The sequence below is a fragment of the Drosophila suzukii genome (assembly GCF_043229965.1).
Source record: "Drosophila suzukii chromosome 2 unlocalized genomic scaffold, CBGP_Dsuzu_IsoJpt1.0 scf_2c, whole genome shotgun sequence".
NCBI classification, from domain to species: domain Eukaryota; kingdom Metazoa; phylum Arthropoda; class Insecta; order Diptera; family Drosophilidae; genus Drosophila; species Drosophila suzukii.
In genome coordinates, this window is record NW_027255896.1 from 11,710,145 (window position 1) to 11,737,610 (window position 27,466).

At 45.5% G+C, this 27,466-nt stretch overlaps 1 protein-coding gene across 10 annotated transcripts in view; it reads right to left on the reverse strand.

The window, feature by feature from the left end:
- The window catches only part of sxc (O-linked N-acetylglucosamine (GlcNAc) transferase sxc), a 247,116-nt gene that overhangs the window by 183,155 nt on the left and 36,495 nt on the right, over positions 1-27,466 (reverse strand). For all 10 annotated transcript variants that reach the window (XM_065868419.2, XM_017089044.4, XM_017089042.4 and 7 more), the window contains one exon: positions 21,888-22,098. In XM_065868419.2, the coding sequence (XP_065724491.1) occupies positions 21,888-22,098 (211 nt within the window). The remainder of the gene's footprint in view (positions 1-21,887; positions 22,099-27,466) is intronic.

Here is a 27,466-nt window from a genome sequence, read left to right on the forward strand (position 1 = left end):
GACCGAAGCAAAGGTAGTAAGGTGAGTAGCCTATGCTACGATGGAAGTTTGCCCTTAATGACCCGCTAATCTTACTTAGTTGCTTATTCCAATTGGTGTGGTCTGAATTGTCCCGATTTAAATTGCGAACCGTTGTCAGTCAAAATCGACTGGTTGCAAGAAATGGAACTTAGACATGTGGTCGACTATAATCAATAACCCGATATTACCTTCTTTTGACCTCGGACCATAGATACATATACAACTTCTGAAAAGGTCTGTCTGATGTCATTGGCCTGCCCATGGGCGGCCTTAGTACTAGGTTTGCGCCTTTAGTGGATTTACATGTGCTTCTGCGCCATTCGTCCCATGCCTAGGTGAGCTGAGTCACATGGATCGTGTGCTCGATATAGAACACTGTTTCGGAGGTTCGAAGACACCCAAAGCTTCCATGAATCACTATCTTCCATGCTTTCGATGCGCTTATAGATATACCCGTTATCCACACGCAAGTCTGTCAACCGTGACTGGTCATCTTGTATTCTTCTGGTCAACTCTACATACTCTTGCGACTTAAACTACTTCGAGGACATGTCGATCATAGGGCCGAGACCGTGAATCTCATTGACTACTAGTTCGTCTCTCCTAGAAAGCGTATCGGCTACAACATTCTGAGTCCCTTTTCTGTGTTTAATCTCGAATGAAAACCCTTGCAAGCGGATTGACGATCTGGCTAACCTCCCCGATAAGTCTTTCTGCTTCATTAGCCACTGCAGCGACGCGTGGTCTGTAACTACAACGAAGTCTTGCCCCTCGATATACGCCCTGAATTTGTTGATTCCTCTAATCACAGCCAAACATTCCAATTCGGTTACCGAATAGTTCTGTTGGGCTTTCGAGAGTTTTTCGGACATATATGCGATGGGGAGCTCGGTCCCTTCTTCGTCTACTTGTGCTAACACACAACCGATGCCGTGCAGACTGGCGTTGCAGAGAAGAATGAACTGCTTTAAGAAATCAGGCGTACGTAAGACTGGGTAAGATGTTAGACTGTCCTTTAACTGGTGAAAAGCCTGGTCTGCATCTTCTGTCCACTCAAAACGGTGGTTTTTCTTCAACAGATCGGTTAAAGCTCGGGTGATGGATGTGTAGTTTTCCACGAACCGTCTATACCATCCGGCGAGACCTAGGAAACGTCTGAGCTGTTTGGTTGTGAAAGGTTTTGGAAGCACCTTGACCGCTGAGATTTTACCTGGATCGGCTTTCAGTTGACCGTCCACGATAATGAATCCTAAATATTTTATCTCTCTCATGCAAAATTTGGACTTCGCGATGTTAATTGTCAAGTTGGCTTTACGAAAATACCCTGCTACTTCCTCGATTAGTTGCATATGTGAATCAAAGTCGTCTGCGAGAAGCAAGAGGTCGTCTAAATAGACGAACACTCTCGTCCTCAGGCTAGGCGGTACTACTGGGTCCATTAACCTACAGAGCGTTTGAGCGGCGTTGCATAAGCCGAAGGGCATTACCTTGTACTGGTATAGTGGCCGATTTGGTATGGTGAAAGCTGTGCATTGGCGAGACTTCTCCTCAAGTGGTATCTGCCAGAAGGCATGCTTCACGTCTAAGCCGTTAATGTAACGAGAAGGAGGCAGTCTGCTGAGAATACCATCCACCTGAGGGAAAGGGTAAGCGTCCTTTAGCTTTAAGCTTATTAACCTCGCGAGAACCTGGACATAGCCGAATTTTCTCTCCTCGCTCGACAAGAACGCAGTTACTGCTGCATGGACTCCTAGAATCTTCCATAACATACATTGCTAACATGTTCTCGATTTCAGAAAACAAAACCTTTTCCTTCGCCGAAACTGGCCAATGCCTCTGCTTTACCGGACGAGAACTGCCTACATCAATATGATGCTCTATAAGATGGGTGCGCCCTAATCCTTCTTTCTCATAAGATGAAGCGTGCTTATGTCTTGATTTAACCTGTCTTGTTGAGCGGCTGATAATACAAGGTTTTTAACTGTCACATTAAGAAAAAAACTCTACTGCGTTTGCCCGCCCCTGGTACCTGATGTTTACAATGAGTCGTCCGGTAACAGAACACTCTGAGCTATTCGCGGTTCTTATGTACCCTGAACAGTTGCGTCTTTGAGGGTGATCGTTAAATGATTTCGCGGCGTCACCGCCAATACAACTCACTGTAGCGCCTGAATCTAATAACGCGATGTAAGAATGGTTATCTATCTCAATATCGGTGTATAATCGACTATCCTTGTTGATGAAAATGGCTGAAATAAGTCTTCTGCGGTTGTCGCGAACTCCTTTCCAAAAGCTTCTCGCTCGTCTCGTCGATCTTCGAGTTCTATCGTCGTGCTCAAAACTATTTACTCCCCAAAATATCCTATTCCGCGTTTCTATGTACCGAGCTAGCCTCTCCTGATATGGCATATGCTCGGTAGTGCTTTTTGATCGGCTGTTGGAAACCGATTCAGTCTGCGTAGAGCAATCTATACCTAATGTTTTGGGTGCGGCAGCAGGTTGTTCGCTGACGCATCCTTCTGTCGGTTTTCCGATGGATTACAAGTCTGACATTTCGGCTTAAACACGTTTTTTTTTTGACCTAGGCTATCACAATTCCAGCATTTGAGTGGTTTCCGCTGCATTGCTGCGACTTCATTCGGTTGCATCTCTTCTTCCTCTCCATCTAGCTGAGATACGAATGGTCTACAGACAAAACTACTTTTTAGGGGCTGCAACTTAATTTGTTTACAAAATTGTTCATGCATTCGTAACTCTTCTCGCAACCGAGAGAGAGTATTAATCCCTAAGTGCATTAATTTAAATCTGAGTGAGGCCTTGGAGTGCCTTATTAGCAAGCGTACCAAGGATTCCTCTGTTATAGGGTTCCGTAATAGGGCTACGAGTCTTTCGACATGGAACTGGAATTCTTCAAACGGTTCCTTGTCGCCTTGCCTTCTGTTATTAATGGACTCCCAAATATCCATGTCTGTCTCAATATCTTCGAATTTCTGACGAAACTCTTCGCAAAACTTTGACCAAGTGAAGTTGTGAACTGCCTTATGAAACTTCCAATACCATTCAGTGGCCTTTCCTCCAAAGAATAGGTGTAAATGATCACACAAAATATTTTGATCAGCATTAAGATTCTGCTGCGCTAATGCCCTTATGCGATTGAGGAATTCTTCGATGTAAAGCCCGTCTCGAGCGCCTTCGAATTTGATCCGCCAGCTCTGGATAATAGTCGGTACCTTGTCCTGATGGACTGATACGTGTGACCTGTTGCTTACGCCACTGGCTTGCTAAGGGTTATCGTTCTCTGTAGCTCCATACGAAATAGACGGTGGTCTGTTCGCCGGTGCTATGGGTCTAGTCTCTGCATTCAATCTTGTATTGCTTCCAAGCTGAATTTTTGCTAATTGAGTCTGAATAGCGGATGTCAACTCCTGCATTAACTGACGCTGCCAAATTTGCATTTCACAGCGTACTACCCTAGTAATTTCTTCTCGTTGACTTGATGTATTCAAATGCGACGTGGTACTATTCGTCAGGTTCAGTGCTGGTTGCTCTGCGGCCTAGATTTCTGCTTACAAATTGTTAGTCGGAGAAGATGGCGGTTGTAATTCGCACTGGGTCTTACAAATTGGGCATGAATTAGCTTCCTGAAGATGTTCTATAATGCAACGATTGTGGAAATTGTGCATACAGGGAGCTACTGTTCGAATGTCTACTGCATTTAACGGCTCGTTACATATATTGCAAAAAGTAGAATTTCCACTAAGAGCAGCTTCTAAATCTTCACTACTATGATATACTACCATTGTATTTTATTTTGTCTTTTTTTTTTCTTTGTTAATATTATAACAATTTTGGATCGTCACCATTACAACATTTTGCTTATGAGGCATATTATTTTCTTGATTCGATTGGTTCTGCTATTCCTGTTACTGAGTTTATGTGACTATGGACTCCCTGAATTTCGAGGGCCGGTCAATCAAACTACACTTGGATTCTTCTTAAATAACGAATTCCTTCACGAGAATTGCTTTATCCTGGGTCGTTCCACACCTTAGGGGGACCTCTATACGCTTTTCCACAGGACAAATTAACGTTTCAGCACTGGGCGTAACTTTAAGAAATTGTGTTCTACAAAACAAAACTGAAAATTACTGGATAGTGTTAGAGAGCAATTTCGCGGGAATTTCTGACTATATATATCTCCCGATCTGAACGATCGGGCCCCACTAGTTGGGCGCCATTTCTGTTTTTATTATGTCTACTATGTAGCGTTCAACTCGATTCCTACTGGTTCTCAAGTCGTCACTCGGTATGCTGGTCGTAGAGGTCGTGCACTTCTAGCGATACTCTGCGCTATGCTCGTCGGACTGGCGTGGGTTCTTTCTACTTCAGCTATACCACAACATAAAACAAGAAAAATAAGTGCACTATCTGAAACTATTAAGATGTACCTAAATTGTTGTAATCGGCTGTACCCACTGCTTAGTTACGCCAAGAGGAACAGATCTCATATCGATCAAGGGTTAGGGAGACTTGGACGTTGTTTGCCCCCCTATTCTTTACCCACCCTTCCACGTTAACCTTGACATTTATTAGATTACCCCTTATCTGACATCAGATTATAGTCTAATACCCCTCAAACATTATGTAGTACCGGTGACGATCCATTCAGAAAAAGAAATTACACGATCATTTCGTGGCGTTATAAAAAGATTTCATAGTTTTCATTTATTCCATAAGTTTACGCGCGGTACGCTCTAATATACCCTTCAACGGTCGTTTTAGATTATCTAAGCACAGGCTGGTGCCGTTTACTTATTGGCTATAATCCAAGATTTATATCCCTAATCAAATACATAACTATATATCAAATCATTGCAAATTCAAAGCGGTACGTAATTCAAATTAACTAGGTAAATCCTTATTTATTTATTTACGCCAGAGGTTTTAGCCATTGCGGGATTCGCATCGACAATAATTAAGGCTCAAACATATTCATACAATATTCATTAAGGGTTTACTCACAATCGGTACTTTTTAGGAAAATCCATCGAAGCGTTCGTTGTGCCCAATGAAGCTATAGTAAATTCCTTGAGGGTAGATTAGAACATGATGTATATGTATATGTGTGATGTTTACAACATTAACTTCGATGCACTTCCTGTTTACATAAGAAGCTTTTTTCATAATGGACGTATTTAAAACTATCGTTAGAAATTTCGTACAAGTACATTTATGCAAGAAAAACAAGTCAAATACAGCGAATAAAAAAAGGAAAACTAAAAAACTACGCAAAGTTACCGCCGCCGAGCATGCAGCAGCCGCAATCGCATCTGGCAACGCCGTGCGGCCGATGTCTCCTGTTACTTAGACCTCATGTCCTTTTGGTGTTGAGATAGCGGGGTATATACCCGTCTACGTTGCTTAATTGTTCATGAAGGCGCCTCCGCTGCCGATAAGCCGAGATGCGGGCGCTGAATGACTGATCAGACATCCATGGTCAAGTCGAAGAAAATCCTCTTCTGACTGGTTATAAATACGCTCGGCCGAAAATTGCCGGCAACCGACCAGGGTCCTAAGAGCCACCCCCCCACGCTCTGCAATCGTTTGACGATATTAGCGCCAGCGTACACTGTGCGGCAGGAACTTAGCGCCTGTTTAGAGGTCGATTGCGGGGGTGGGTTCTGAAACAAAAACACTTCCGATATTATGTGACCGGTTCCCGAGGAAAATTATGACTGATATTCACCTCAGACTATGGTTTCGCACTATTCACTTAAGCTAATACTGTACAGGTTGTACCTGGTCGCCCTCTGGTACCGTTTGTCGGTCAGTTTACACGTGGACTTGTTTCGAACTATATCTTGACTGTGGGTTTTGGCGCACGTCTGCTGGCCTTAGCGAAAGAAACTCAAGTGTTCGAGCTGTGCACAGAAGTTGGCCTACGTGGCTGACTTCGCTTCCAGGAAGCTAAGTAGGGAGCGCAGAGACGGAAAATAACGCCGTTATGGCGTGTTATTTTCCGTCGTCTCGTCGCTCACACTGATTTCCGCCAGATGTTCAGTCCCAGCGGCGCAGATCGTGCGAGCGAGATGGCAGACGTACAGTAAAGCGAGGCGGTCCAGTAAATTCAGGAATTATGCCGCTATTTACGTTTTATACATGCGAGCGAGGAACAACTTACAGCCAAAACCTTAACCCTTATGCGTGCGTGCGTACATTGTACCCTACAAGTGTTGGATCAGATTATTAACAAAATACTGTATAACCCTAATGTCTACACATGTACAGCTGTAAGCCCTCTAATAACTTCCGCTCTGCTCGGCTTAACGAGCGTTCGGAAATAAAACCAGTAGCATATCACCTTTGAAAGAGAAAAGTCGTCTTGGTTTGAGTTTTCGGTTTTTCGATCGGTTTATAACTAAAATTTCCTGCACCCATATACTCTGATTTAAATGAGTAATAATTATAGAAAAGACTCTATAATTCACCGTTCATTTTGGCACCCAATTCCTAATTTACCGTCGTGAAAATTTACGGCCGCTGTAAACGTTCATTCTCTTATTTCTTCGTTTCGTCGTCACGCTAAGGCTGTGAACGCAGTCAGCTCTACTCTCGTCGCATCCCAAAGCTCTTCACAAGAGCATCCGACTCATCGGTGCTACTGAATTACAGTTAGCCCATTCCTTTGCTGCTCGCCTGTCGTCGCCGCTGTTGTCAAACTTCAGTTTGCTGCTCGGCTTTCGTCGCCACCGTTGCCAATCTTCAGCTCGCTCTCGCGCTCTTTGCTGCCGAAATTTCAGTTGTGCTGCTCGCCTTTCGTCGCCGCTGTTGCCAAACTTCAGTTGGCTTCTACGTTGATTGCATTCGCAACCATTTCGCAACAGGGTCGCTGCTCGCCGCACTTCGGAAATTGATCGCCGTTTATCATTGCTTTATGTAATATCTACGATGCCCACTATTGAGCAATGTAAACGCCAACGGACCAACATTAAAAGGAACATAACTCGCATTAAAACCCTTGCAACAACAAGACACCGTACTTTCCAGCCCAGAGCTGCGATGCCGGCTAGGAATTCTGGAGTCTTACTTCACGCAAGCAATGGCAGTGCAATCTGAGATTGAAACGTCCAAAGTCGCCAATTTCATCAACTCGTTCACACAAATTATCGCTCGTGAGGGAACCATGTACAATCTAGAAAAGTTCAACTATTTGCTGCACAGATTAGGAAGCTCAGCATTAGACGCAATCAAGGCGTTTCCAATAACCGACGAAAACTATCCCAATGCTTTGCAACGGCTCAATGAGAGATTTAATAATTATATTATATATAAACACTTATCTTTCTTTCACTTTCACTTTGCGTTATTTAAACTCCAACCAGTCGAGAAATCTAACGCAATACACCTTCCAGGCTTGGTGGCAAGGCGTCTGCTTTGTATGGAGCACTGAAATCCCTTGGTACCAGCTCAAATATTGCCCACGCCATGTTGATTTCCATCGTGATTGACAAATGCGACCAGCACACCCGCAACAAATGGAACGAGTCGTTGGATTTCAAAAACCTGCCAAACTGGAAGCTGTGTTCGAAGCTGCTGGAACACCATTGTCAATATCTTCAATCAAACGACACCACATCACAAGGACTAGTCCATTGCAGCAATCCATCTCGAAATCTGTCGTATGGACATAACTCATCGTTCGCAATCGTCAGCTCGTCAGCTGGCCACAAACTGTGTGGATGCCCAACATTCAAATCGATGACAACACCTGATCGGTTTGAAACAGTTAAAAAACGTAACTTATATCCAATTGTCTGGGCAGTGATCATCGAATCGCTCAGTGCTCATCAAGGAGTCCTTGCCGCAGCTGCTATCAAGCTCATCACACATCATTGCAAGGACATTCCGGCCATAGAAGCGCGTCCTGACAGCCGCGCAGACTGTATAGCCAAGTGATCCGATAACGTTCTCTCATCTGCACACTCAACCGGGAGGTGAGAGAGAGTTGTAAAAAGCAGAGTGTGCGGACGCGTTTTAAAATCGCTCCGCTTATTTCTTAAAGTTTTCAGCATAAAGCCAGAAGTGCAGCCGGCCATCCGGCGTGGAGCACTTGGGACACGCACCTGGACATCAGCTGGTGGACGGGAGGCCGTGGACGACATCCAGGAGCAGCTTGGGAATCTATCCCCAACAGGTTTGGCGGCCAGGCAGGGGCCGGTCGTAGGTGAGGGAGGGGAGGCATCTCTGCCTCAAACACTTAATCAGTGGTGGAAAGCGCTTGCGCGACCAGCTGATCGTAGTGTGCGAAAGGGCTGCGGGTGCTATAGCAGCAAGCTTCGGACAGAGTGCAGGCCAAGCACATAAGTGCGTGCCGTAGCACTTCGGGAAATTTTGGGCGGCTCTTTTAAAAATTAGAAAATAAAAACCATAAACCTTATTACTAAGATTTATCCCTTTTATTAAATAATTTGTAAAAATAGTAAAGTCCGATCGAAGAACAGCAGGATACTGCGGGTAAAGATCCAAGCTTCCTGCAGTACCACTGAACTCCCCAGGCGGGGAAATGGCGGGCAGGGGATCGGGGGCACAACACCCTGGCGCTAGCCTAGGGGTTGGGCCAACCAACCGGCGGCGCCGGCTATTTCCGACGGCTTCCACACGCCTTTGTCATGTCTACCTGACTGGGCCAACACGGGAGCTGACCCGTTTAAAAAAAGCAGTGTAATGGCGAGATCGCCAGAAAAAAGGGGGAAGTGCACTGGCAGGCAGCCTGGCACCCCTCCAGCAGGAGAAAAAAGCAGCCCAAAAGCTGCTGATGAGGAGCAGGGGGATATGCTGAAACAGCTGACTGGTCTGGGATCGAAGGCCAGGGAGCTGAATAAGCTAATGGAAGGAAAGCGTTCCATTACAAACCCCATGAGGGATATAGTTGACGAAATTGACTATCTCCAGAGGGAAGTCCTGTCGGCTGTGCAATGCATAGTCGAAGAACAGGAAAAAGCTAAGGAGATAGCTAAAAAAAAACCTGCGCAGAAGTGCTCGCGAGCGGCACCAGCAAGCGACCCAGGGGTCAAGAAACTGGAATGACGTTAGCGGTACCAGCGAAAAAGGCGATGCATAAGGCACCGGCAAGTGATGCCAGTCAAGGTGTAAATAAAGGGAAACATGCTGGGACAGTGAGCACCAGCAAGCCCCAAGAACCTGGGAAGAAGCCAGAGGAGTGGACACAGGTGGGGCAAAAGGTTAGGAAGCCCAAGGTGCGACCGCCACGGAACTACGCGATAGTCATCGCAGCCTCCGCTGGAGGGTCCTATGCCGACATCCTTGAAAAGGTTAAGGCTGAACCGCAGCTTAAGGAGCTAGGACAAGCAGTACAGGCCATTAGGCGCACAGCTAAGGGGGAACTCCTAGTCATTCTAAACAAGGTCTCTGACCCTTAACCGCAGAGCTTCAGACCACAATGAACACTGTCCTGGGCAACAATGTTGACGTCAGAGCGCTGACTGAGACAATGCTGATCGAGGTAAAAGACATCGATGAGACCACCGAAAAAACGGACATCCTATGTGCGGTTCAATCACAGTTCGATGTGGAACTGCCAAAATCCGCGGTGATAAATCTAAGGGTGGCATATGGAGGCACCCAAACCGCCACACCAAGAGTTATGCCCGACATAGGGAGACGACTCTTGGAGAAGGGCAATATTAAGCTGGGATGGACCTGGTGTAGAGTCCGCCCAAAGCAGTGTTCGGCAGCGGCCTATCTAGTGAGCATAGGGAAGTGTTCTGCCCATCCTCTGCTCGCTCACGTATAACGTACATGTTCGTGTGACTTCGGCATGGGTCTTCGGGTCATTTTTTCTCAACTTCGGCGCGCTTTTTTGTTGCTGTGGCAGAGGATCTCAGTGCAAAGCAGAGAAACGTCTCGCTACAGCACGCCGCGCGCAAACTTCGTGTTTGTTACACTCACACTAATGCAAGGCAAACTTGTGATGATATGTGTGTGCCGACCACTGGCCCAAAGCTAACACATAAAGGGTGTTTTAAATGTATGGAGTTTAACCATATAGCAGGGTCCAGGAGGACTGCTCAAAATGCTGCTACAACTGTGGCGCAAAGGAGCACCAAGCCAGAGGCTGCAAAGCAAAGGCCTGCTGCATGCTATGCAAACGCAAAAAGGAGAAAGATTGCGATCACCCAACAATGATTGGCAAATGCCCGTACTTCAATGAAGTTCCTTCAGATTAACCTAAACCATTGCGAGGTTGCCCAATCGTTGCTGGAGCAAAATGTCATCGAGAAAAACGTAGACATGGCACTCATAAGCGAGTAATACAGGAATAAAAATTCCGGAGAATGGGTAACAAATAATTGCAAAAAATCGGCAATATGGAGCTGCGGTAATCCAAGACAGATTAGCAAAAAAAAAAAAATGCGGAAATTGCTTCGCTAGGGTCCATGAATGGTATAGCTTTCTATAGCTGTTACGTGCCGCCAAGCCTTACCCTTCCCCAGGCCATATATGCGCTTAAAGAGATTGCAGAAGACGCCCGGGAAAGTCGCCCCGCCGTAATTGCCGGGGACTTTAATGCCTGGGATACGGAGTAGGGCTCCCCCGAACCAACGCGAGGGGAAAGGCGCTACTTGAGAGCTTCGCCGCACTTGACATAGTGCTGCTGAACTCTGGAACAAAACCGACTTTTTCAAGAGCCGGCACCAGTTCTATCATTGACCTCACATTTGCTCACCTACACGGGCAGTGACCATGCAGCAATAATCTGCACGATAAATTCTAGAAATGGCCCACCACGATTTCCTAAGACCGTGCCAGGGTACAAAATAGAAACGCTAGACGTGGAGATGGTACAGATGTTGTTCGAGGACCTCGCCACAAGCGGCTCAGCTGAAGAAAGGGCAAACCACATCGCAGAATATACCAAGGTAGCCTGTGATGCATCTATGCAGAGAAGGGGGAAAATCCCATTAAGAAGAAGAGCTGCATACTGGTGGAACCAATCCATTGCGGACGCCAGGAAAGACTGCCACAGGTCAAGACGCGCATACCAACGCTCAAGAGGAAGGCCCGAATTTGAGGCACTTCAAATATATTTCAGGGAAAAAATACGGGCCCTGGATAAAACTATAAAAGAAAGCAAACGCAGGTGCTTTAAGTATATATGCGAAGAAATAGACTCCAACCTATGGGGCTTCGCATATAAGCTCGTCACAAAACGGCTGCGGGTATTTAGTCGGCCATCACCGACATGCCCAGTCAGTATAAAAAGGATAGTGGAAACACTATTCCCAGAGCAAGAGGGTATGGCGCGAACCTCACTGATCGTGAACAGGGCGAGCATAAAGCTCACAAGTGCCGAACAAGTCCTCCAGGTATTGAAGACAATACTGGACGACAAGGCACCGGGACCAGATGGAATACCGAATAAAGTTCTCAAAATTGCCATAAAAGCAAATACTAAAGAGTACGTTGACATGTATAATACATGCCCAACGGAAGGTGTGTTCCCTAGCCGCTGGAAAACACAGCGGCTGGTACTCATACCAAAGGGGAAAAACCCGCGGAGGAGCCTTTTTCGGATAGGCCACTCTGCATGCTGGACACGGTGGGTAAAATTCTCGAAAGAATAATCCACTCCCGGCTAGAAGGTGCCCTTGTCGAAACCAACGGCCTCTCAGAGATGCAGTATGGTTCTCGGAAAGGGCTATCCACCATCGACGCCGTCGGTAAACTGTGTGAAATCGCAGATTGAGGGGAAAAGGTGGTTGAACGGCACTAAGCAGTACTGCATGGCGGCAACGTTGGATGTAAAAAACGCTTTCAACTCCGCTAGCTGGCACCACACACTAAATGCACTGAGCAACCTAAATGTACCAGTGTATATACAAAGAGTAATAGCGGGCTACTTCGAAGGCCGCCTGCTCCTGTACGAAACTGATTCCGGGCAATCGACCCACAGGGTCACCGGGGGAGTTCCCCAAGGATCAGTCCTAGGCCCTTTGTTATGGAATGCCATGTACGATGGGATCCTTAGGATCACGATGCCCGAAGGGGCACGACTCAATATCCCAATATGTATCATTCATGCAGGAATATCAGACGCTAGGTCACATGTCATTGGTGACCAATCCAGCTCTTCACGAGTCGCATTACTATATACCCCACCACTGTGTTTTGAAGCCATCGAGCACGTCTACCGAATTGCGAGTGGTTTTTGACGCCTTGTGCACAACAACTTCGCAACTGTCGCTTAATGACCTACTGCTTGTGGGTCCCACTGTGCAAACGGATCTTTATCAGACTGTTCCAATATGGCACGACTGCTGACGTGACAAAAATGTACAAGTCCTCTTCGATCAAAGCTTTCGAAAATTTCAATACATATTTTGGCGAGATTCCTCAGATGCAGAACTGTTCACCGTTGCTTCAAAACAACCAACCTTGCCAGCTACAAAGAGATCCGTCTTATCCATCGAATCATCACTCTTTGACCCACTTTGCCTTGTGTCACCGATAATCACTGTGGATACTCATCCTTAATTGGGTCGAATCGGTTCCGCAACCCCTACATGATGCATGGACCGACTACTTAAAATCCTTGAACATGTTGCCAAATCTCCAAGTACTTCGGTGTTGCCTGCAAAATTCCAATAGCAACATTCAAGTGCATGGATTTTGCGATGCGTCTATAAGGGCGTACGGATGTTGTGTGTACGCGCGAACTGAAGGACCAAGTAACATCACCGTGCCGGCTAGGAATTCTGGAGTCTTACTTCACGCAAGCAATGGCAGTGCAATCTGAGATTGAAACGTCCAAAGTCGCCAATTTCATCAACTCGTTCACACAAATTATCGCTCGTGAGGGAACCATGTACAATCTAGAAAAGTTCAACTATTTGCTGCACAGATTAGAAGGCTCAGCATTAGACGCAATCAAGGCGTTTCCAATAACCGACGAAAACTATCCCAATGCTTTGCAACGGCTCAATGAGAGATTTAATAATTATATTATATATAAACACTTATCTTTCTTTCACTTTCACTTTGCGTTATTTAAACTCCAACCAGTCGAGAAATCTAACGCAATACACCTTCCAGGCTTGGTGGCAAGGCGTCTGCTTTGTATGGAGCACTGAAATCCCTTGGTACCAGCTCAAATATTGCCCACGCCATGTTGATTTCCATCGTGATTGACAAATGCGACCAGCACATCCGCAACAAATGGAACGAGTCGTTGGATTTCAAAAACCTGCCAAACTGGAAGCTGTGTTCGAAGCTGCTGGAACACCATTGTCAATATCTTCAATCAAACGACACCACATCACAAGGACTAGTCCATTGCAGCAATCCATCTCGAAATCTGTCGTATGGACATAACTCATCGTTCGCAATCGTCAGCTGGCCACAAACTGTGTGGATGCCCAACATTCAAATCGATGACAACACCTGATCGGTTTGAAACAGTTAAAAAACGTAACTTATATCCAATTGTCTGGGCAGTGATCATCGAATCGCTCAGTGCTCATCAAGGAGTCCTTGCCGCAGCTGCTATCAAGCTCATCACACATCATTGCAAGGACATTCCGGCCATAGAAGCGCGTCCTGACAGCCGCGCAGACTGTATAGCCAAGTGATCCGATAACGTTCTCTCATCTGCACACTCAACCGGGAGGTGAGAGAGAGTTGTAAAAAGCAGAGTGTGCGGACGCGTTTTAAAATCGCTCCGCTTATTTCTTAAAGTTTTCAGCATAAAGCCAGAAGTGCAGCCGGCCATCCGGCGTGGAGCACTTGGGACACGCACCTGGACATCAGCTGGTGGACGGGAGGCCGTGGACGACATCCAGGAGCAGCTTGGGAATCTATCCCCAACAGGTTTGGCGGCCAGGCAGGGGCCGGTCGTAGGTGAGGGAGGGGAGGCATCTCTGCCTCAAACACTAAATCAGTGGTGGAAAGCGCTTGCGCGACCAGCTGATCGTAGTGTGCGAAAGGGGCTGCGGGTGGTATAGCAGCAAGCTTCGGACAGAGTGCAGGCCAAGCACATAAGTGCGTGCCGTAGCACTTCGGGAAATTTTGGGCGGCTCTTTTAAAAATTAGAAAATAAAAACCATAAACCTTATTACAAAGATTTATCCCTTTTATTAAATAATTTGTAAAAATAGTAAAGTCCGATCGAAGAACAGCAGGATACTGCGGGTAAAGATCCAAGCTTCCTGCAGTACCACTGAACTCCCCAGGCGGGGAAATGGCGGGCAGGGGATCGGGGGCACAACACCCTGGCGCTAGCCTAGGGGTTGGGCCAACCAACCGGCGGCGCCGGCTATTTCCGACGGCTTCCACACGCCTTTGTCATGTCTACCTGACTGGGCCAACACGGGAGCTGACCCGTTTAAAAAAAGCAGTGTAATGGCGAGATCGCCAGAAAAAAGGGGGAAGTGCACTGGCAGGCAGCCTGGCACCCCTCCAGCAGGAGAAAAAAGCAGCCCAAAAGCTGCTAATGAGGAGCAGGGGGATATGCTGAAACAGCTGACTGGTCTGGGATCGAAGGCCAGGGAGCTGAATAAGCTAATGGAAGGAAAGCGTTCCATTACAAACCCCATGAGGGATATAGTTGACGAAATTGACTATCTCCAAAGGGAAGTCCTGTCGGCTGTGCAATGCATAGTCGAAGAACAGGCAAAAGCTAAGGAGATAGCTAAAAAAAAACCTGCGCAGAAGTGCTCGCGAGCGGCACCAGCAAGCGACCCAGGGGTCAAGAAACTGGAATGACGTTAGCGGTACCAGCGAAAAAGGCGATGCATAAGGCACCGGCAAGTGATGCCAGTCAAGGTGTAAATAAAGGGAAACATGCTGGGACAGTGAGCACCAGCAAGCCCCAAGAACCTGGGAAGAAGCCAGAGGAGTGGACACAGGTGGGGCAAAAGGTTAGGAAGCCCAAGGTGCGACCGCCACGGAACGACGCGATAGTCATCGCAGCCTCCGCTGGAGGGTCCTATGCCGACATCCTTGAAAAGGTTAAGGCTGAACCGCAGCTTAAGGAGCTAGGACAAGCAGTACAGGCCATTAGGCGCACAGCTAAGGGGGAACTCCTAGTCATTCTAAACAAGGTCTCTGACCCTTAAACCGCAGAGCTTCAGACCACAATGAACACTGTCCTGGGCAACAATGTTGACGTCAGAGCGCTGACTGAGACAATGCTGATCGAGGTAAAAGACATCGATGAGACCACCGAAAAAACGGACATCCTATGTGCGGTTCAATCACAGTTCGATGTGGAACTGCCAAAATCCGCGGTGATAAATCTAAGGGTGGCATATGGAGGCACCCAAACCGCCACACCAAGAGTTATGCCCGACATAGGGAGACGACTCTTGGAGAAGGGCAATATTAAGCTGGGATGGACCTGGTGTAGAGTCCGCCCAAAGCTAACACATAAAGGGTGTTTTAAATGTATGGAGTTTAACCATATAGCAGGGTCCAGGAGGACTGCTCAAAATGCTGCTACAACTGTGGCGCAAAGGAGCACCAAGCCAGAGGCTGCAAAGCAAAGGCCTGCTGCATGCTATGCAAACGCAAAAAGGAGAAAGATTGCGATCACCCAACAATGATTGGCAAATGCCCGTACTTCAATGAAGTTCCTTCAGATTAACCTAAACCATTGCGAGGTTGCCCAATCGTTGCTGGAGCAAAATGTCATCGAGAAAAACGTAGACATGGCACTCATAAGCGAGTAATACAGGAATAAAAATTCCGGAGAATGGGTAACAAATAATTGCAAAAAATCGGCAATATGGAGCTGCGGTAATCCAAGACAGATTAGCAAAAAAAAAAAAAATGCGGAAATTGCTTCGCTAGGGTCCATGTGAATGGTATAGCTTTCTATAGCTGTTACGTGCCGCCAAGCCTTACCCTTCCCCAGGCCATATCTGCGCTTAAAGAGATTGCAGAAGACGCCCGGGAAAGTCGCCCCGCCGTAATTGCCGGGGACTTTAATGCCTGGGATACGGAGTAGGGCTCCCCCGAACCAACGCGAGGGGAAAGGCGCTACTTGAGAGCTTCGCCGCACTTGACATAGTGCTGCTGAACTCTGGAACAAAACCGACTTTTTCAAGAGCCGGCACCAGTTCTATCATTGACCTCACATTTGCTCACCTACACGGGCAGTGACCATGCAGCAATAATCTGCACGATAAATTCTAGAAATGGCCCACCACGATTTCCTAAGACCGTGCCAGGGTACAAAATAGAAACGCTAGACGTGGAGATGGTACAGATGTTGTTCGAGGACCTCGCCACAAGCGGCTCAGCTGAAGAAAGGGCAAACCACATCGCAGAATATACCAAGGTAGCCTGTGATGCATCTATGCAGAGAAGGGGGAAAATCCCATTAAGAAGAAGAGCTGCATACTGGTGGAACCAATCCATTGCGGACGCCAGGAAAGACTGCCACAGGTCAAGACGCGCATACCAACGCTCAAGAGGAAGGCCCGAATTTGAGGCACTTCAAATATATTTCAGGGAAAAAATACGGGCCCTGGATAAAACTATAAAAGAAAGCAAACGCAGGTGCTTTAAGTATATATGCGAAGAAATAGACTCCAACCTATGGGGCTTCGCATATAAGCTCGTCACAAAACGGCTGCGGGTATTTAGTCGGCCATCACCGACATGCCCAGTCAGTATAAAAAGGATAGTGGAAACACTATTCCCAGAGCAAGAGGGTATGGCGCGAACCTCACTGATCGTGAACAGGGCGAGCATAAAGCTCACAAGTGCCGAACAAGTCCTCCAGGTATTGAAGACAATACTGGACGACAAGGCACCGGGACCAGATGGAATACCGAATAAAGTTCTCAAAATTGCCATAAAAGCAAATACTAAAGAGTACGTTGACATGTATAATACATGCCCAACGGAAGGTGTGTTCCCTAGCCGCTGGAAAACACAGCGGCTGGTACTCATACCAAAGGGGAAAAACCCGCGGAGGAGCCTTTTTCGGATAGGCCACTCTGCATGCTGGACACGGTGGGTAAAATTCTCGAAAGAATAATCCACTCCCGGCTAGAAGGTGCCCTTGTCGAAACCAACGGCCTCTCAGAGATGCAGTATGGTTCTCGGAAAGGGCTATCCACCATCGACGCCGTCGGTAAACTGTGTGAAATCGCAGATTGAGGGGAAAAGGTGGTTGAACGGCACTAAGCAGTACTGCATGGCGGCAACGTTGGATGTAAAAAACGCTTTCAACTCCGCTAGCTGGCACCACACACTAAATGCACTGAGCAACCTAAATGTACCAGTGTATATACAAAGAGTAATAGCGGGCTACTTCGAAGGCCGCCTGCTCCTGTACGAAACTGATTCCGGGCAATCGACCCACAGGGTCACCGGGGGAGTTCCCCAAGGATCAGTCCTAGGCCCTTTGTTATGGAATGCCATGTACGATGGGATCCTTAGGATCACGATGCCCGAAGGGGCACGACTCAATATCCCAATATGTATCATTCATGCAGGAATATCAGACGCTAGGTCACATGTCATTGGTGACCAATCCAGCTCTTCACGAGTCGCATTACTATATACCCCACCACTGTGTTTTGAAGCCATCGAGCACGTCTACCGAATTGCGAGTGGTTTTTGACGCCTTGTGCACAACAACTTCGCAACTGTCGCTTAATGACCTACTGCTTGTGGGTCCCACTGTGCAAACGGATCTTTATCAGACTGTTCCAATATGGCACGACTGCTGACGTGACAAAAATGTACAAGTCCTCTTCGATCAAAGCTTTCGAAAATTTCAATACATATTTTGGCGAGATTCCTCAGATGCAGAACTGTTCACCGTTGCTTCAAAACAACCAACCTTGCCAGCTACAAAGAGATCCGTCTTATCCATCGAATCATCACTCTTTGACCCACTTTGCCTTGTGTCACCGATAATCACTGTGGATACTCATCCTTAGTTGGGTCGAATCGGTTCCGCAATCCCTACATGATGCATGGACCGACTACTTAAAATCCTTGAACATGTTGCCAAATCTCCAAGTACTTCGGTGTTGCCTGCAAAATTCCAATAGCAACATTCAAGTGCATGGATTTTGCGATGCGTCTATAAGGGCGTACGGATGTTGTGTGTACGCGCGAACTGAAGGACCAAGTAACATCACCGTTCGGTTATGGACATCAAAGTCTAGAGTAGCCCCTGTCAAGAAACAATCGCTTCCGAAACTAGAACTGTGCGCCACACACTTACTCGCTTAACTACTTAACGAGGTGAAAGGATTGTTCGGCGAAAGACTTATACCGTCTTACCTCTGGTCAGACTCACAAATAGTACTCCATTGTCTCTAGCAGCACTCCGTTACGCTCTCAACCTTCGTAGGAAATCGCGTGTCAGAAATCCAGAGTTTAACATCTGCCGCCAAATGGAGATTCGTTCCCACTCAAAGCAACCCAGCCGATATTGTCTCTCGTGGTTGCACTGTCACCGAACTGGACGCATCAATATGGTTCACCGGTCCTCCGTTTTTGTATTAAGCCATCGATTTGGATATCGTTAACAGCGAGAAACGGAAACACATATTTTCAACCACAACTACCAACAACTATCTGCTGGCGTCATACACGTCGTTCGGAAATCATCTTAGATCAGGGTCCAACCCTAAGTCCGGAAGAATTAAAGCGCGCAGCAAACTGCATAACCTGGAATCTTCAAAACCACTCAATTCCGGAAGAACTTCGATAACTTAGGAAAAACCAAGTACTGAAGGGCCCTCTAAAGTTTCTTTCTCTTTTCGTAGACACCGCTACTGGATTCGAACTCATAAAGTTTGGAGGACGACTCGACTATTCCGATCTTCCTGAGAGTGAGACGCACCCACTACTACTTCCCAACAAATCATCAATGGAATCATCATCATCACACTCAAAACTTCCATGCCGGACCAAAGGCGTGGGTGGCTCTACTTCGTATGAAATTCTGGATCATCAATGCAAGGGACTTAGCGCCCAGTATTGTTCGAGCCTGTACCCACTGCATTCGATATCGACCCGTACTACTGCAGCAAGTAATGGGTCAATTACCCAAGGCAAGATTGGCAATCGGTAAGCCCTTCAGCAAATGCGGTGTTGATTTCTGCGGACCTATACACACATGTCTTCGAATACGCGGAAAGCCTCCATTAAAGAGCTATCTCGCCGTGTTCATATGTCTCGTCGTCAAGGCCGTGCATATCAGCTGCACGACCTAAGGAAGTTCCTGCTTATGGGTCCCACTGTGCAAACGGATCTTTATCTGACTGTTTCATTATGCCACGACTGCTGACGTGACAAAAATGTACAAGTCCTCTTCGATCAAAGCTTTCGAAAATATCAATACATATTTTGGCGAGATTCGTCAGATGCAGAACTGTTCACCGTTGCTTCAAAACAACCAACCTTGCCAGCTACAAAGACATCCATCTTATCCATCGCACCATCACTCTTTGACCCACTTTGCCTTGTGTCACCGATAATCATCGTGGCAATAATGATTCTTCAGGAACTGTGGATACTCATCCTTAATTGGGTCGAATCGGTTCCGCAATCCCTACATGATGCATGGACCGACTACTTAAAATCCTTGAACATGTTGCCAAATCTCCATGTACCTCGGTGTTGCCTGCAAAATTCCAATAGCAACATTCATCTGCATGGATTTTGCGATGCGTCTATAGGAAGGACCAAGTAACATCACCGTTCGGTTATGGACATCAAAGTCTAGAGTAGCCCCTGTCAAGAAACAATCGCTTCCGAAACTAGAACTGTGCGCCACACACTTACTCGCTTAACTACTTAACGAGGTCAAAGGATTGTTCGGCGAAAGACTTATACCGTCTTACCTCTGGTCAGACTCACAAATAGTACTCCATTGTCTCTAGCAGCACTCCGTTACGCTCTCAACCTTCGTAGGAAATCGCGTGTCAGAAATCCAGAGTTTAACATCTGCCGCCAAATGGAGATTCGTTCCCACTCAAAGCAACCCAGCCGATATTGTCTCTCGTGGTTGCACTGTCACCGAACTGGACGCATCAATATGGTTCACCGGTCCTCCGTTTTTGTATTAAGCCATCGATTTGGATATCGTTAACAGCGAGAAACGGAAACACATATTTTCAACCACAACTACCAACAACTATCTGCTGGCGTCATACACGTCGTTCGGAAATCATCTTAGATCAGGGTCCAACCCTAAGTCCGGAAGAATTAAAGCGCGCAGCAAACTGCATAACCTGGAATCTTCAAAACCACTCAATTCCGGAAGAACTTCGATAACTTAGGAAAAACCAAGTACTGAAGGGCCCTCTAAAGTTTCTTTCTCTTTTCGTAGACACCGCTACTGGATTCGAACTCATAAAGTTTGGAGGACGACTCGACTATTCCGATCTTCCTGAGAGTGAGACGCACCCACTACTACTTCCCAACAAATCATCAATGGAATCATCATCATCACACTCAAAACTTCCATGCCGGACCAAAGGCGTGGGTGGCTCTACTTCGTATGAAATTCTGGATCATCAATGCAAGGGGCTTAGCGCCCAGTATTGTTCGAGCCTGTACCCACTGCATTCGATATCGACCCGTACTACTGCAGCAAGTAATGGGTCAATTACCCAAGGCAAGATTGGCAATCGGTAAGCCCTTCAGCAAATGCGGTGTTGATTTCTGCGGACCTATACACACATATCTTCGAATACGCGGAAAGCCTCCATTAAAAAGCTATCTCGCCGTGTTCGTATGTCTCGTTGTCAAGGCCGTGCATATCAGCTGCACGACCTAAGGAAGTTCCTGTTCAATGGGAAGACTCAAACTGCAATTCAACAATTTTGTGCGGCTGACTTCATCAGATTTTACTTCATCCCACCCAGGGCTCCGCATTTTGGTGGGCTGTGGAAAGCGGCAGTGAAGAGCGTACTCAACAGAACCTTTGTATCATCACCATCCTCAACTCACGCCCCTCACACCGATGTCATCAGATCCGAACGATCTCTCAGCTCTCACAGCAGATAACATTTTGACGGGAAGTTCACTGCGTTCCATGCCAGAGCGTATCGTCAACGACTCTAAAGCCAGCACATTGCAACGATTTGAAGCAGACATGGCATTAAAGCAGTCCTTTTGCCACCGCTAGTCTACAGACTATTTCAACGCACTCCGATCAAGAACTAAATGGACTTCCCCATCGTCAAACGTCGGTGTCGGTACCATGGTGCTTATTCACGAAGACAATGTACCCCCTCAGCACTGGAGAATGGGTAGGACCAAATCCCTAGTGTACGGGCGCGACAACAGAGTCCGAGTCGTTCAGCTGCGCACCTCCAAAAGAACCTGTTGCCGCCCTGTTCACAAGCTCGCTGTAGTTCCTATGTCTTGAAAGTGGACCCTTTGGATGTTGGATCAGATTATTAACAAAATACTGTGTAACCCTAATGTCAACACATGTACAGCTGTAAGCCCTCTAATAACTTCCGCTCTGCTCGGCTTAACGAGCGTCCGAAAATAAAACCAGTAGCATATCAACTTTGAAAGAGAAAAGTCGTCTTGGACTTGAGTTTTCGGTTGCTCGATTAATTTATACCTAAAATGAGTTATAATTATAGAAAACGCTCTTAAATTCACCGTTCAAAAGATCATTTTAAATTAAAAAGCTTACAACTGCATATTTCTCAATGCGATCTGGTGGCTTGGATGACGCTGACAAGCCACTATAATCATGGCTTGTGGACAGCAATTAACTTTAATTCTACCCAGATTTAAACATGACATCCAATAGATATAAAGTAAATTATTTAATAAATTAATAAGATTTAATAACTTACCTATAAGCTTCTGCCAGCACAGGGTTTTGTTTTATTGCCAATGTAGAGAATTGTGCTGACTTATCAAGTCTTCTGCATTGAAAATGAATGGATGACAGCAATAATAAAACTCCTGTGTTCGTACTGTCCTGGCGCCATAATTGCATGCAATGTTTTTCTGCACTTTCATAGTCAACAGCTTGGTATTCCCTATGAGCCAACTCAAGTAAACCTATATGGTAGTATAAAATCGTTTCTTAGGTTAGAGGAATTTGAAACCATCAATAAATATATATTGCCTTCACAAAAGTTTATATCTATGTTTCTATTTTAAAACAAGGAAGAACGCTATAGTTCAGTTCAGATACCCGTTACTCAGCTAAAGGGACCAAAGGGAAATGGAGATATGCAAGCAGCAAGGCGAAAAGGAAATGATCTCAATATATGATTATGTGGACGGTAGACAAATTTAAGCGTTATGGGCGTTAGAGTGGGCGTGGCAAACATTTTTTTTTGGATCAATCGATAGGTATGGACGACTTTTTGTTAAGTTGAATACTAGGCCTAAGCACAGACCGATTTGTTTAAGAGACTTTTTTCGCAAACTGTGCATATATAACAGTAATTTTTAAAAACAATCTACTGTTATCTGCGAGCTCTGGTTGTGTGTCGTTGATGGATGTTTAAATTTCTGCACTAAAAGTGTTGAATTGTTGCCCATTCTGTTTTATACTTAATTTGATTTCAATTAATTTTTTCACTTATGAAAATAAATTAAACTTCTGCGAGCTTATGTTTAAGAACTTACAGTTATAATTAATAGTAGATTTTAGTTACACCATTTTATTGATGTTTGCTAGCTTCAGTAATATTTAAGGGGCTATATGAGGTTTTAAAAAAATACTAGAGAACGCCAAAATCGATTATTAGACACCCGTTACTTAGCTTAGGGAGATATGCGATCGCAACATCGCACACACCGCAACAGCGACAACTAGCGTCGATTCCCTTTTTTGCATATAACTTGTCTATGGGTGGATTTGAACAATTTTCGGCGTGAAGATAATTGATTGATAATCGAAACAAAATGGCATTTACACTTATACAAAATCTTAAAAAATGTGGGCGGTTGACAGGTTGTACTGTTAAGGGCGTTTGCCGGCGTTAGTGTTGGCATGGCACCCTGCTGAAATAAACTGCTCTGTATGATCCTGATCAAGAATACTTTATAGGGTCGGAAACGCTTCCTTCTACCTGTTTACTTTCCGACGAATATAGCCTTTTACACTACGGGTAACAAGTATAATAAAGATTGACACACATAAACTTTTTTTTTAATCGAAATTTGTTTTTCAGTTTTTGTTACAGCCGACCCCTTAATGAAAGCTTCTAACAGCACTGCTTTATACTCCGATGCTTTTATTAGTTAAATCAAATTAAAAAATCAAGATAAAATCAAGAGCTTTAAAAAATCATCCTCTCCTATTGAGGATCGCACTGTAACTGTATGGTCTTTCGATATTTGGCGAGATTTTGATTGGTGTCGGATCCAACCGATTTATGTAAATTAAACATTCCCCCCCACGTAAACAGCTATGGGGTGTTTACATTTACTTAGAAGCAACGTCCAGTACGGCTATTTTGGTTGCTGGCCGTACCATAATATCATGTTGAGTCTTAATAGTATCAGATCAAACTTGACCATCTTTGGCTGTGACGACCTCTGTAATTCGTCCTTTGGGCAAAAGGTTCCTGGGTAGATTTTCGTCCACTACGATTACGACGTCGCCAACTGCCAGAGGATGTCGTTGGGGAAACCATTTGGATCGCTTGGTGATTATTGGCATGTATTCCTTCACCCACCTCCTCCAGAAAAGATCGGCTAGTTCGTTTGCCTGGCGCAAACGTTGTCTTGGGCTGGACTCGCTTGTCAGTGGAGGCTTGAAGCCGTCTGCGGATCCTAGCAATAAATGGTTGGGAGTAAGTGCGTCATCGTCTTCTGCCTCCAAGGAAACGAAGGTCAGTGGACGGGAGTTTATTACGTATTCTGCACTTATAAGAGCATTTTTGAAACTTTCGTCGTTGTAATTGGCGTTCGGGGAAATGGATTTGAGTACCATTTTAATCGATCGAATTAAACGTTCCCATGCCCCGCCCATGTGTGGTGCGGCAGGTGGATTGAAGCGCCATTAAATTTTGTCATATTTTATAACTCAACATTTTTTAGCTCCTCTTTGACAATCTTTTCGGTTGCTTTGAAATTTTTTCCATTGTCAGAAATTTTTTCCTTGGGCGTCCCGCGTCGCGACATGAAGTTTGCCAGGCACATTATGCAAAAGCTAGTGTCAAGGCTGTGGGCTATCTCTATATGAACTGCGCGCAGAGCGCGGCCTACGTTAACGAGAATTGGACCGAAGAGATCGCCACAAGCTGGCGACTCTAGCCTAGGCTATCTATGTAGTCGTCGACGTAGTGTGCCTTGGTAATGGCTTCGAACGCACGCGGGCTTTGCAGCTTGGGTTGCTTAGATGTGCATCTAGTTGACAGGCCTCCATGGTACCACAGATGTTGCGAACAGCAAGGGCGTAGTCGATAGGTGAATCCAGCCTGTTCTTGCTTACTAAAATTCGTTTAGCTTTCTCAATTAGGCGATCCAGAATTTGATCTGGACAACCAAAGAATGTTTTCAATGTGCTTATAACCTTGGGAACCATGGTTGGCAACCAAAGCTTGTCTCGGACTAGATCGTATACTTTCCCTTAAAGACTTTTGAAGTCGAAGCATATTTTCGACATTTGAAAAGCCGGCAGCAGAAGTGCTGCTTTCAAAGGCGCTTATAAAGGTGGGCCACTCGTCTGGGTTTCCGTTTAATGTAGGTAAATCATATGGTAGTATTTGTCGAGCTGAACGCTGCTGGGCCCATTGTCGTGGGTGTCCATGTCATGTTGAGATCATGTTGGCGCGAAAAAATATTATATTTTTGTTCAACATATATCTGCTCAGCTTCTCGCAAGGAGGGCAGGCCCAGCCTTTAAGGTTATTTGCGCTTTCTTCGCGCACACAAGAGAAATGGTACCAGGTCTTGCAATTATCACATTGAACCCATATTATGTCTTTCCCGGGTCGATCTTTTTTGAAAGCACCGCCTACCGAGGTATCATCTCCCCGTGGGAGCATTTTTAATTGTTCGCGAAATTGATTTTGGTTGTGAGCTTCTCTGCCTGTTGGGGGAAAATTTATTTGCTTTCGCAAGCTATGCCCCTACTCACAGCCTTAGCTGGCAGAAAGGCAAACCGTGGAATCAGAATATAGTTTTGTTCTTTTTGGTTTTTTTTTACCACGAAACACTAACACCAATACGCGGAATGTCTTCGCAAAACTCTATTTATCAGTTTCTGTCTTCGGTTGGTGTGTATACACTGATTATAAATGTCGCAGTTAATTTAAAGTTCGTGTCACGATTATTGTTAATGTACGGGACTGCGGAACTTTATTCTTCTTAAGACGCAGTCGAGCACCAATTAATAGTTAACCCTCTGTTGGAACTAGTTTAGGTTTAATATTGTTACTACAGAACTTTATTGTTCAGACGCAGCAACTTGTGGTGTTTTGTTTCTTTGTACTCTCGTATATTAAGATTTTTAAAAGAATGTTACAGCCGACCCCTTAATGAAAGCTTCTAACAGCACTGCTTTATACTCCGATGTTTTTATTAGTTAAATCAAATTAAAAAATCAAGATAAAATCAAGAGCTTTAAAAAATCTTCCTCTCCTATTGAGGATCGCACTGTAACTGTATGGTCTTTCGATTGTCGGTGAGATGTTGATTGGTGTCGGATCCAAGCGATGAATTTATGTAAATTAATCGACGTTTCAAAATATACTGGGGCGGTAACAGCTTTTGAAAATTAAAAATAACCATCTTAAAAAAATGTTCTTTGAAAGAAGAGGTTTTATAGAAATAAATTCAAATAAAACGAAGTCAATCGGATTACTATACCTGGAGATATAGATGTTAAACCAGAAAGTATCTATTGAAATTTGGCGTTGCTTAACAAATTTAAAAAAAATGCTAACTAAAAACTTATTTTAATGTTGGCCAAATCCTATTCTGTGTTTATTTATATACTGCAGTTTTTATCGATAAACAAACAATAAGTTTTACTTGTGTGTGTTTTGTGAAAATCAATTCACTTTTACCCATGGTAAAATTAACAGTGTAATTAAAAAAAACACATCACAAAAATTTTGCAGATTGGCGGAGCATACGGATAAGTCTGGAATGAGAGTACCAATTGCGGGCCGTCCAATTATCCAATTGTCTGATAGGTGCAACCTTTTTGCCTTCTTGTGTTCGTATGTGTGGAAAGTGTGGGAGCAAATCTGTTTGTGTATTGATTTGTAGCGAGTGGCAGTCTTAGTGATAGATGTACAAATAGGATTAGGTTTGAGATCTCGAAAAATATTAGTGTTTCATGTATAGTATAGGGCGTTTATCATGTCTTAAAATTTTGGCTTGTCAGGACTCAATTCTTTTTATAGATGTTTTACAAACAGTGCTTTAGAAGTGTACACCACAATGTAGACTAGGCATTGAAATAGCTTTAAAGAGCCGAGTCTTCGCCGCGATCGACAATCCACTGCCCGGGAGAAGGAGCCATCTCATTTTTCTCGCCGTTTGCCTTGTGGAAGCACAGGTAGTAACAACGTGCTGCTTCCAGATAAGCCGCCTGTCTAGAGTAAGCCCAAGGTTCTTAACCGTGTCAGAGTGCTTTATTGGAGTCCTGTCCAGGGTGAGGCGATAAGTTTTCAGCCTGTTCAACGACTAACAGCGATATTTCACCTCGACGCTATGGCCTCAAACTCATTTAATATGTCTTGCACCATGTCTGTAGCCTCTCCTTGCAAAGCACTTGTCACCAGAAATGCAGTGTCATCTGCATAAGTAGCTGTTAGAACACGGCTGCTTCTGGGCAAAGGAAGGTCCGAGGTGAATATGGTATATAAGACAGACTTAGATCCTCGACATCCACCTGGAAGGTTCTGCCAATAAGAGATGAGCGGAGGAGATCAAAGTATGTCGGGGGAAGAATGGGTTTAAGCTTAAAGAGTAAGTTGCAGTGCCAGACTTCTGAAACCATACTGAGGATTCGGAATTGCCTCCGGGAATAGATGAACACTAAAAAGCCATTTTAGTAAGATTAGCTTTTCGGCCAAAGAGCTAGTGGGATGGCTTGGAGGGCGCCGAGCTGAAGGCTACCGAACGGGTCGCAGGTTTCGGATAGCAAGTGCCCTGGTTCTCCAGGGCAGCTTCGAATAAGCGTGGAAGTTGGACACGGCCCGGCTACCGCTAACCCCCCAACATTAAGCGTAAGTAAGTAGCCCCGGACAGTCAGCGGGTTTCTGCGCCGACGTCGCGCTTGTGCTGCCGCCTCCGACAAATAGCTCACACTGACCCCCTTCCCACACGTAAAACATACTTCTTCCCTACCCACACAACACTCATCTCACCCCGGGCTGGACTAAGGTGTCACTCGTACCGTGCCGAGAGTCAATCTGGCTGGGAGCCCGAGTCAACAAATAACTCAGTGTCAAACGGT